The sequence below is a fragment of the Malurus melanocephalus genome, unplaced genomic scaffold (assembly GCF_030028575.1).
Source record: "Malurus melanocephalus ecotype Western Australia unplaced genomic scaffold, MMel_1.1 scaffold_79, whole genome shotgun sequence".
NCBI classification, from domain to species: domain Eukaryota; kingdom Metazoa; phylum Chordata; class Aves; order Passeriformes; family Maluridae; genus Malurus; species Malurus melanocephalus.
The window spans coordinates 1,170,087-1,181,649 of NW_026623311.1; the positions used below are offsets into that span (position 1 = coordinate 1,170,087).

Genomic DNA, 11,563 nt, shown 5'->3' on the forward strand with positions numbered 1-11,563 from the left:
AAAGCAAGTTGCAGAATCCAAGAAGAACACAAGCAGTCCTGCAGAAAAAAAAAAAAAAAAACAAACCAACTTCCTGTAGCCACAGCATAGAGCAGCAGCTAGCAAGAAGCAGCTAATAAGAATGTGTGCCGAGTAACACCCCCCCCACATATAGCAAAACCCAGCTACTGGGAGATAGTCCTTGAGTAGAGAAAAAACAAACCACAAAAACTCTTGCCAGAGCAGCCTTGGCTCCTCCAGACCCAGGGTACAGTTACAGGAGGGTGTCTTGGTTTGAGACAAGGTTTTCAGAGAAAAAAATTACAGAGTTAATGTTTCCTCTGAAATGAAATATRTTTCCTGTATCTGAAATAGATGTTTGGGCAAAAATGAAGAGAAAAATGGTTTATTAACAAAACAAGATGCCCACAGGACACAGATTAAAGAAACTGAGTAACTGTTAGATATTTAAAAGTCCAGAAACACACACTGCTCCCTCCCCCCACAGCCGCTCGGCCACGTGGTGCRGAGAAAGATGGCACAGCTCCTGTCCCTGGGAAAAAGAAACAAAACAAAAAAACTCCATGTGGTGCTCCGGCAACAGTGGAATAGTCCTCTCCTCACTGTGGATGAAACAGAGGGCTCGGTATGCTTTTCTGTCACTGGCTTGGCTTCTTCCAGAGTCCGGGACGAGATGGAGCGGTGCTGCTTGTCCCCACCWGCCTCCGAATTGCTCCAGAAGAAAAATCACAGGYGCTGCAGAGGGGGTGGCAGTCCAGGGAAAGCTGTCTGYCCAAGCTAACAAACCCGAGCTGGCTAAACGGCAACAGTGTAACTCCCCTACACTCAGCGGGCAGGACTCCTGCAATGCCGAGCTGAGGTCCAAAAGCCCCCGGCAGCATGGCAGCCCAGCTTTTAACTGCCCGCTGGCTTCCCAGACACCCCTGCCCCTTCTTCCAGGTCGCATTTAAAGGCACAGGCACCTTTTGGGCATACAAGCTGACAGAATATAGGAATACAGGATTGACACAAAATCAATGAAGACAGGGTTTTTTTTTTTTCTCTGCATAAAGCAGACCGTAGCAAGTACACCATTATTTACAGTYACCACAGGACATTATCTAAGTGCTGAAGCTGACTAGAAATCCTTTGTTTCGTAGGCAGAGACAGTTGAAGACTAGAAACCATACAGATAAGAGGCTTTTCCCAAGAATGCACTTTGCTTTAATAACATTCCTGTTAAGCAACAAAATTTTTTGCCCAAATAAATTGCAGTTCTTCTTTCCTCTTTATCCTGATACAGTCAAGGAACTAAGCATTCTGAACAAAGGGCATTCCCAGTCTAAAAGCAATATTGTTAAGCTGTTTCTGGCGGCACAGATATGCTCCAAAATGCCAACTGAATGATAAGAGCAGCAGCATTTCAGGGGCAGCTGCACTGAACAAAAGGTCTTCCTTTAGTTCTAGCTTGGAGTATGGTTTCTCTGCAGTTATTGTAATTGATATCTTGTCAGACTATGCATGATGTTCTTAAATGAGAAATCTTTCAGTGTTTCTCATTACCTTTTGTTGTGGGTTAAGGTTTCTCCTTTTGTTTCCCTTCTTGGGGAATTTTCTTTCCCATTTTGTTGCTGGGATACACTGACTGCCAAGTCATTCTTTGAATGGCTGGGCGACAAAAGAACCTACGCCCTAAGTGGAGCTGAAGGGTCTCCCTGGGCACTCCTCCTGCCTGGAAGTTTTTTTCTTTTTTCCTCTCTTTGGAGAGAGGGAAGTTCTTGTGGGAGTTTTGGGCTGGAGGAGGGCATGTATGGGGGGGGGGGGGGGCGGGGGGTAGCTTCACTTCCTGCCCTGCTTGGCTCTGGGGAGGATGGTGGACCGGCTGCTGCAGACCAGCATCCGGTTGTCGGTTCCTGTTTGCTGCACTGTGATCTCTTGTGCCATGCCTTGCCGGGGACCCCTGGGATTCCAGCTGCAGTCTACAGCCACAGGATTCTGCTCGTCTTTTTGCCCATCTGGCCATTCTGAGGTTTCTTGCTGTCCAGAGGGAGCATTGGGATCAGCATTTTCCCCTGTGAGTTTGTAGAGGAACTTTTCTCCATCCATCTCTGCCRGTTTGTGCCTGTCCTTGGCCACGTGGGAGATCTGAACCGAGCCGGGACCCGCGCCACAGCGCCTCTTACAGCTGCCAGGGAATCATCATACTCGCCCTGCCTCGTCAGGAGCTAACAGTGTCCCTGCTGACTGGGACCGTAACTGCACCAAAGGGGAGGGTCTGTCTGTGTGTGAAGCTGTCATTGGGTTTGTGGCTGTATTGGTTGTTGCTATCGTTGTTATTTGTTTCACCTTGTTATATGTRCTAGTAAAAACTGTTATTCCCTTTTACCCATATTCTTGCCTGAAAGCCCATGATTTTCAAAGCTATAATAATTCGGAGGGAAGGGGGGTCATATCCACCACTCCAAGGGGGGTCCCTGCCTTCATTGGCAAACACCTGTCTTTCAAACCAAGACACCTTTCCTCTTCTTTTTAAGCTGACATGTTTTTACTTTACAACACTTTTGTAAAAGGTTCCATTTACCATTTTTTATGCCACTGAAACAAAGGAATATATTTATGGTATTTGGTAACTGCTGTTAGAGCTGCCATTTTGAGGGCAATCTAGATAAAATACTTGGCAATTTCATTTAGAAACAAAACCTGTAAACAGTCTGTTGACAGCAGTGCACTGTGTGGCAGAAGAGGAGGGGACTCTGATGTGCGTGGCTGTGAAAGAAGGGAAGCTTCCTGTGGTGGGAAAGACTCACAGGGTAGTGAAGAGAACTTTAGGTCTGTGCCAATCATACACAGTAATGAGGTGAGAAGAAGAGAGTTTCATTCATAGTTTGGAATGCTCATTACATTTTCGGTTGCTTCTCTTCATCTGAAATCCCTCTGTACATGAATTGTAATTGATTCAAGCAAAAGTTATTGAAACTTCCACAGCAATGCAGAAATACATTTTGAAATTTTACACTTGCAGATCAAATAAATGAAATCTCAGGATGCCTTCTTTCACTGATGGACTCCAGAGCTTGAAAGTCTAGGTTGATCATTATGCTTGAATCCAGCTTAGGCTTATGCAGTTTTTAACTGTATGATTTACTTGGTTATTTTGAAAGTCTCGGTGTCTAGCTCTGTATTTTTATGTACAAAGTCATAGGAGAAAGCTTAAGGCAGATTACTCATTAGCCATCTGAAAAGAGAATCTGTTAGATTTAATTTAATCTTGGATTTCATAGTAGGGTTGGCAGGCCAAATGAAACTGCTGAACAAATGAAATATGACCATGGTAACGTGTATGTGTGAGCTGCCAGAGTTGTAAATTTTGTCCTGGATACTTACACAAATGTTTTTACCAAATACAAAATCTCTTGGTACTAGTGTTTAGCTATGGATATGCATRATCATTCTTGCTTGTTCTAAATTTTCAGTTTGACTTTATACCACATTCCCATAGTAATCAGGTGAATAATTCTATTAATACTATATAGTGTAATAGTTTATACATTAGATGGCACTGTACTATGCAGTATTATACAGTAATACAGTACTACTATATAATGCCATATAATATTAACGCAAATTTGCCTTGTGCTCACCGCAGATTTGGTATGAAATCATATTAAAAATAACKGTTTGGTTGCCTTAGAAACAAATGAGAAACTGTTTTATAGAGATATTTCAGAAGTTACTAATATCTTTGGAAGAGAAACAGTACTTTTGGAAGTAAGTGCATGCTGATGTAAAGAAAAGGCATAAAAATATATGTCAGTACTTTTTATCTGTGTACAAGTTATTTTGTTTGCCCTGAAACCATTAAAACATACAAAATACTGTGGAATTAATGAGAAATGAGCTTTACAATAATGCTCAGTTYTTTCTGGTATGAAAACATTCTTGTTTTGCCAATCAAGTGAATGGTTTTTTTGAGTAGAGTTCAAAACCATTTGAAACTGTATAACGAGGGAACATGTGCTGCAAATATATGTTTTCTTTCTGGCTGATGTATTTGAACTTAAAAGCAAAATATCTGCATTCTTTCCTCTCAAGAATGCCTTTGCTCCAGTWGTACCTACAAGTGTACTATGGTGCTGTCTTGTATTTCTTGAAATTTCAGGATGTCTATGAGTATTAGATATATATAGTCATTGGCTTTGATATAAAAGTATTAAAAACAAAGGAGAGCAAAAGGCTTGYGATCTCTCAAAATCTTTACCCTCTTTCATTACAGCTTGTAATGTTTGGTACCTGAATTCAGTGGAGATGGAGTCCCTTACAGGCCACCAGGCAGTACAGAAAGCCTTGAGCCTGACACTGATGCAAGATCCTTCTCCTGTCTCAACTGTTGTGCATTTCAAGGTCTCTGCTCAGGGAATCACACTGACAGATAATCAAAGAAAGTAAGCAAAAGAAGGATGGGAAGAGAATATCTGTCCCTGTCTGCAGAATATCTGGCCCTGTCAGGTGTTGGCCAATGTTGATTTGATATTCCTAGTTACATTTTGCAATCTCTGTCTCAGAGGATACTAGGATTATAGGAATGATRATGACTGTGTAAACTGGCTACAGTACAGGAAAATATATTTTTTCAGCTGTGGATTTTACTTCCACATAGCATATTTTATCTCTGGAAGGTCACTTTGACTTATTTCTTATAAAAAGGAAAAGTAATGGTTTTGCTAGCATTTGATATTGAACCTCTTCAGTGAAATAATTTATCTTCGTTATGTCTTTCACTAGTATCACTGAAGAGAGCTGACTTAAACAGATTCTGTGTATCTCCGGTATTTGAAACAGTGTTTTGGATAGCCTGTAAAAAACTATGATGAATAGTAAATTTATACTTTGTTGTGTAGGCTACCACAAACTCTTTCAATTAGAAGAATGACAATAACAAAGAAAGGACAACAAGAATGGGTTAAAAAGTGCCAGACTTCTGAATTCCTTGGAGTCTGCAATCGTTTGTAACAGGTCACAGAACCTTCAGTTGTAATGCCTGGGAGTGTGAATATTTTGAAACATGGTATGAGGACAGTATTCATGAGTTCTACAAAGTTGTCTGTCCAATTAAAATAGTATCTAAATGACCAGTTTTTAGAAAAAAAAATACATTTCATACTCCTAGTCCTTTTTCTTAGCTTGAGAGTCAGTTTTCCTTTTRTTCAAAAACTTGATCTTAGTGTTCTAAATACATCATTATTTGGCTGGAGCAGTTCAGGTGGCTTTCAAAGTCACTCAGAGATAGCAAAGGGAATTGATTGTCTTTATTAAATTAAGACTAAATTTATTTTTCAGATTTCTTCATTGTTCAGAATTCTAAGCATTTCTACTGTTTCTGAAATTTGTTCTATCCCTTCCTATCCAGACTCTTTTTTCGACGACATTATTCAGTCAACACTGTTATTTTCTGTGCTTTGGATCCACAGGATAGAAAGTAAGTATGATAAGCATTATTTTTAATATGTTATTTGTATTGTTGATCTACTAAAAAAAGACAACAAACAAATGAAAACTAACATAAGTTTTATTTTTGTTTCTCCTTTCCATGTTTTTTTTTACTGCTTTCTTAATGGACAAGGTGGATGAAAGATGGCCTTTCTGCAAAGTAAGTGGAGTCTCTTTTAACTGACTATTTTAGGAAAATCATTAAAGTGATCCAKTTCTTGGTGTCCTAAGTTACTTTTGGTAGAGATGTGGAAGGGAAAGCAGCTGTTCAGAGACAAAAGTCTCCCAGCCCATTGCAATTAGACTTTAGTTACTTCAACTACACCTTTGCAAGTTAGGGTCTAATTGTGTGATGGGTGGTGGTGGGCTGTCTAGACCTAGAGCTAGCATGGTTTATTTAGACTTCAGGTCTGTGATTTGACTATGATTTCAGAAGTTAAACAGAGCTGTTTGCCTCTCAGTTTTGTGTTCCACCTGTCCAGCAAGACTTAACACAAGCTTGTCTCACTTAGATTGATAGCTCAAAAAAAAATCCCTCCTCCAGTACACAGATTATAACACTCCTAGTAATATTAGTGTGTGGCATAAATACTTAATTACAAGGGGATTGCAAAGTGTTCTCTGTTGAAGGCAAATGTTGTCACCCTTTAATCAAAAGAAATAACTTAAACAGAGAGGCTCAGCACTTGTTTCTGGAAAGGAACAGAAAAGACGGCCTAAATCCTTTTTCCAATACTCTGTCCATGGAGATGTGTGGCCCTCAAAAACCTTTCTTCGGGTGATCCCCGATAGTCCACACCACATGCCCCCCAAAGTAGGTAAGAGAACAGCAGTACTGAATCAGATTTATATCCCCAGGGTCAGCAGCATATCTCTGACAGCGAATAGTAAAGGATGTTGTACAGAGGAGAGGAAAGGGGACAGTCTCCTTCCCTGAKTCTCTTCTGATCTGGCTGGTCAATCTGGACAACTGTGTTTAGCAGTCACATGGGATCTTGTCCATCAGAACAAAGAAGTCTGCTTTGTATGCTTGGTTTCTTCAGTAGCTTTTCTGTTTTATGAAGTGAGGCGATGCTTATCTGTCAGTTCTGTGATATACTGTGATTGCTGCCCTTGCAGAGTGTTTGGGTTCATTGCCAGGAAGCAAGGCAGTGCCGCAGACAACGTATGCCACCTCTTTGCAGAGCATGATCCAGAACAACCTGCCAGTGCCATTGTGAACTTTGTATCAAAGGTCATGATTGGATCCCAGAAGAAGATCTGATGCCTTTCCATCCTTGATTCAGAGATCCTCAATGACTTYACTGAAGGAAATCATGTGATACAGAGAAAGACTATTCATCGACAATGTCTGAATATTGTCATTTGCAATGAGGAAAGCAGAGGRTGATCTGTGTATTGTCTTTGCAAGAGCTCAGACTTTTATTTGAAGATGCCTCACATAGCCTTACTTCTTCATTTTTATAATAGAGGACAAAACAAAAGAAGCTGGGTGCCACCCAAACCCGTATAGCCCTTACCTGAATGAAGCATAAATTAAAAACTTTTCTCCAGATCTGTTGAAGCAGAAATACTCAGTGGATTGTGCTGCATTTTTGTTCAGAAAATGTTTTGTAAAACCTTCACAAAGTCACTTGCCTTCATCAATGTTAGGTATAGGCCTTGCAAACATGCTCTTAGGAGAATGATGATCTGAGGAAGACTTATTTTCTTTTCTCTATGTTTTTGTGATCCATTTTGAGAACTGAATGGAGAAAGGGGAATGTGAAGAGAAGGTTTGTGCAAGTTGATTTCTGGTAAGAAGGGAGTGGCACTGTGGAATTTGCAGGAAGTTTGCTCTGTATTAAGTGTTAAGAAGGCTGAGCTCTTCTATTAGTTTGAAAATGTTTCAATAGAGCAGAAGTGGCAAAACAAAAAAAGGATATGAAAATCTGTTCTGTAATTAGGGTGGGTTTTTTTTTAGCTTTTGTTACACAGAGAACTAAGCAGGGAAGATTAAGCATTTTAGTAATTGCAGGATAAAAATGAGGGAAAAACAGAGGGGCAAACTGTATAATTTATACCTGTGATATATTATTTAYAGTGGATCTCAGATATTGGTATGTCACAGACATGATTCTTAAACTAGACCATTGTTGAGCTTTGCCTCTAGCACTATTTTATGCAAGTAAAGGGGTGTATAGCCTGTGCCTTGCTAGAGACAATAGTCTGGTATTTTAACTTTTGTCTTACAGTGACAAGACACTTCCCCTTTTCTGTCTCTGCAATACTGATTTGTTCCCCTACGTAATATGTAATTACATTTGTAGATTCTTTTACCCCATTACTTGGCTGAAGTTTTGAGGATTTTTTACCTTTTTTTGAAAAACCTGTAGGAACTATATTTGATTTGTACTCCTTGAGTTAGAAGATCTGAAAGTGAATGACATTTATTTTGTTACTCAGTCCCATTTYATGAGAGCATTTATGTCCTGATTTCTGCAACTATCATACCTGTACTTATCTCTGTATCTTTCTTAACACATTGTTATTTGAAATGCCTAAGAAATGCTATTTGGCTTTACAGAAAATGTATGCAGTAGGTTACAATGGAAGCCTGCACAAGGAGAGTAAACCACCTAGATCTACTCTGTAATTCCCATTTACTCAAAAAGAGCAATGCTAGACCCCTGTAGGAGAACTGATGGTTATAATGCAGCTTTAGTATGGCAAATGCTGAAAAATTTAACTAATGCTATTTCTGTCATGTCTGGCTGTCAACATTATATTAATAACCTGAGGAATAAAATACCATGCGTTTTATATGTTGATGCATGAGCCACTGGATCAGCTGGTAACAGTACCCACTTGTAGATTTTAATCCTTTTATCCACCAATTTGAACTACAATTCTCCTGTATAATGTTTGGGATTTTTTTAACAGCTCTCTTTGTATTTTCTGAAGTTTTAGAACCATGTTAAACATCATTCAGTGACCATAGCTGAAGTGCTACCAAATTATTTGTGTAACTAACTTTGTGTCGATTTTGTGTAAATAATTTTATGCTTTTTAAAAGGGAGGTGGTGAGAAAGAGAGAGAGAGAAAAAAGATTGAAAGTTTAATGTATTTGGACCAGAAAGTGATTTATTAGTAGCAGTGGGCATTGGATATTTGGAAAATGGTGAAGCAATCCAACATGGAGTAGCTACCATTGAAGCAACAAAGGCAAGTACCTCTGATTTGTAACATATAATTCTGTTCTTTTGGCACAGAGCTATACTACTTAAGCACTGTTATGTACCTTCCAAAAAAGAATGCAGTTCTTACTTCTGTAAGAGCTTTGCTCCTTTAAAAAAAGTGAGAACAGGTTTTCTTTTAAGATTCTTGCTGTGTACAGAGATTTCAGTTGCCTAATCTAGTAACCCAGCTGGACCTCAGAGAATTTCTTTAACTGACATCTCAAGTAGATTTAAGTCTGATGTGTTGTGAGCATTGGAATGAGGAATAATTTTTTACTGCAGTATTTCACTTCTGTAGATAATAAATTTTAGTGTGTCTTCTTAGACACTAAATGTTGGCCTTTGGGCTGAAAATAAAATGTCTTTTTTTCCCGAGTATTGTCATTTCCTTTCAGGACCTTATTTTTTTATTCCTTTTACTTTCTCAAGGTCCACTGAATTCAAAAACGAGGAATTGCATGTCGATGCTCCTGGTGGTATTTTCTGGGAGTTTAGCTCTACTTGCTATGTGGGAAAGAAGAAGTTACCCTGTTTCTAAGGGAGATTTTCTATTTTGCATTCCTTTGGATGGCATATTGCTTCGTGCATTTGCTTTTTAATGAATTTAAAAATGCATGAAACAAAATAGTTCATTATGTACCATTATGTAGTTTGTGTAGAAAGATATTTGTGTAGAAAGATATTAATTGAACTTATATGTTCAATGCAAATACAAGACTAATCCTTATACAACACTTTCTTTCAAGATTTTTAGTAGAAGTATATATGCAATTTCATAACTAWTGGTAGCCAGTTGACACATATTTAGCCAGACTCCTGTTAATGTGGTTAGTAAATATACTACTATAATCCTACAGTTTTAAACTACAAAACTGCTAAAAGCCATACTTTTAATTAAATGGTTTAATTGTATCCAGCAGTATAATTAAAAATTTATTATTTCTTACTTGGTGTTTACTGCTAGTGAAATATCTCACTTTTTTCTTGAAACTGTAAAGAAGCATCTAAAGGTCTTCAGTATATAAATGAATGTTCTGTAAATTCTTTTTACAGTCATTTACTCTTCAGATACCGCTTTTTTTCAGATTGTAGTAAAATTGCMAATGTGAAATTCCACCACTCAATGTCACAGAGCAGTCTGTTCTGAATGAAAGCTGCTTTCTGCAATCCAGCTAATAAGCAAAACCTTCTTCRTGAACTAAGAATAATTTGGGTGCTGGGATTTAGTTTTAAGAAACTTTCAAGATTTCTTTCAAGGACTTGACTTYACCTGTGTTAGTGTCAAGTCTGTTAAAGCATGTGATTTTCCGAGTTAATGTGCCATTATAGTGGTATAAAAGTACCTTTTGCCTGCATCCCATATTTCAGTGTAAGAAAGAAGAATATGGTATCTTCTTCTGACGTATTGTACCCATTTAGCTGTGCCTCCATAGTGCTTACACTGGAAAGCCTTCAGAGAGGGGTGAGATATTTAACCCATAGCTGAAATAGGTACAAAACCAGTGAGTCAGACAYATAATGAAGGTTCAGTTGTATACGTGGTTTATCAGGATTATTTCTGAGACTGATAAAACTCTGGTGTGTCATGCTGATGCCTTTTCTATGAGGCATAGACTGGCAGGAATTTTTGGTTCAAAAATTGTKCTTGCTTGTCATTCATCGCTATGGGCCATGGTGAGGGTATGCATGGGTGTAAAGTGACAGTTATTAACGAGAAATATTGGAATGAATGACAATGTGGAACAGATGACAAGGATGCAATAGTAAAATGGACCTTCTGTGTCAAGAGTGCAGTCTCTCCCGTTAAAATCTTGTCCTTGAACCTGGATGCCATTGTGTCTGTGTGTGCTGCTGTTGGGTGCATTTTAAGGCTGCTTTGGAGTCTCTTTGCTGCAGTGAAAGAAAATCTGCTCTCAGTATTTATCCTAAATATATTCACAACTAGTTCATGTGCAGCTATTCTTACACTAGTATTCTTTAAGCATGAATAACTGTTCTTTCTGTGAGATATTTATAGCAAGAGACCTGCTCCCCCTTGTCTCCTTCAGTCTTCTTTTGGCAAGGCTAAACAGGTCAGCACTTGGGCCTTCATGTGTTTTTGTCTTTTAAAGGCTGCTCTTTGTCAGTTTTAAGTGAGCAGCCAGACTCTTTAAAAAGGGGGCAGAAGCTGCTGTCTCGTAATTTTTTTAACGTTTGTATTAGAAGATTAAGGAAACTTGGCCCACCAAATAGGCAGAGTAAATCCTCATCTGCTTCTGTTGATACCTAGCATAAAGGTTACAGTAGTGTAAACTATTATCGGGCAGTGTAGACAAAAAAAAATTACAAGAACATATAGCTGAAGCAGTTCGTAAAAGCCAAAGTCAGAAACAGGAAGCTTGCAGGAGATATAGCACATCTGGCAAACTAGGAGGGCAAATGGGAGCTTTTTAGAGAGTTTAAGGATCTTGCTGAATAACTAAAAAGGGATTTGCATTACATATCACTACAAGGGATATCAAACCAGATTTATTCCCTTCCTTTGAAGATATTCAGTGTCTCATGAAGCACAAATGTTTGAACCAATTTTAATGTTTTAATATTTGCAGAATCACAGGGTGGTTGAGGGTGGATGGGACCTAAGGAGGTTATCTAGTCCAACTCTGCTGTTCAAAGCAACATTTACCCAAACAGCTTGAATTCACCAAGGGTGGAATCTTCAGAGTCTTCCTGCTCAGCCTGTGGTAGTTCTTTGTCACCCTCACAAATAAGTGTTTCCTGATACTCAGAGGTAACCTTCTGAGTTTCAGTTTGTGCAGATCACCTCTTGTCGTGTTAYGGGGCACTACTGGAAAGAGCCTGGCAAATTCCCTATATGTATACACATTGATGAGCTCCCC

The 11,563-nt window shown here is 38.9% G+C and overlaps 1 protein-coding gene across 7 annotated transcripts in view; it reads left to right on the forward strand.

The window, feature by feature from the left end:
• Window positions 1-9,630, forward strand: part of TNS3 (tensin 3) — a 141,602-nt gene extending 131,972 nt beyond the window's left edge. For 5 of the 7 annotated variants that reach the window (XM_057367470.1, XM_057367473.1, XM_057367471.1 and 2 more), the window contains 4 exons: window positions 4,253-4,421; window positions 5,387-5,455; window positions 5,600-5,626; window positions 6,586-9,630. In XM_057367470.1, the coding sequence (XP_057223453.1) occupies window positions 4,253-4,421; window positions 5,387-5,455; window positions 5,600-5,626; window positions 6,586-6,730 (410 nt within the window). In that variant the 3' untranslated portion in view covers window positions 6,731-9,630. The remainder of the gene's footprint in view (window positions 1-4,252; window positions 4,422-5,386; window positions 5,456-5,599; window positions 5,627-6,585) is intronic. The other 2 variants (XM_057367475.1, XM_057367476.1) reach the window with 2 other exon arrangements.
• Window positions 9,631-11,563: the final 1,933 nt, after the last annotated feature.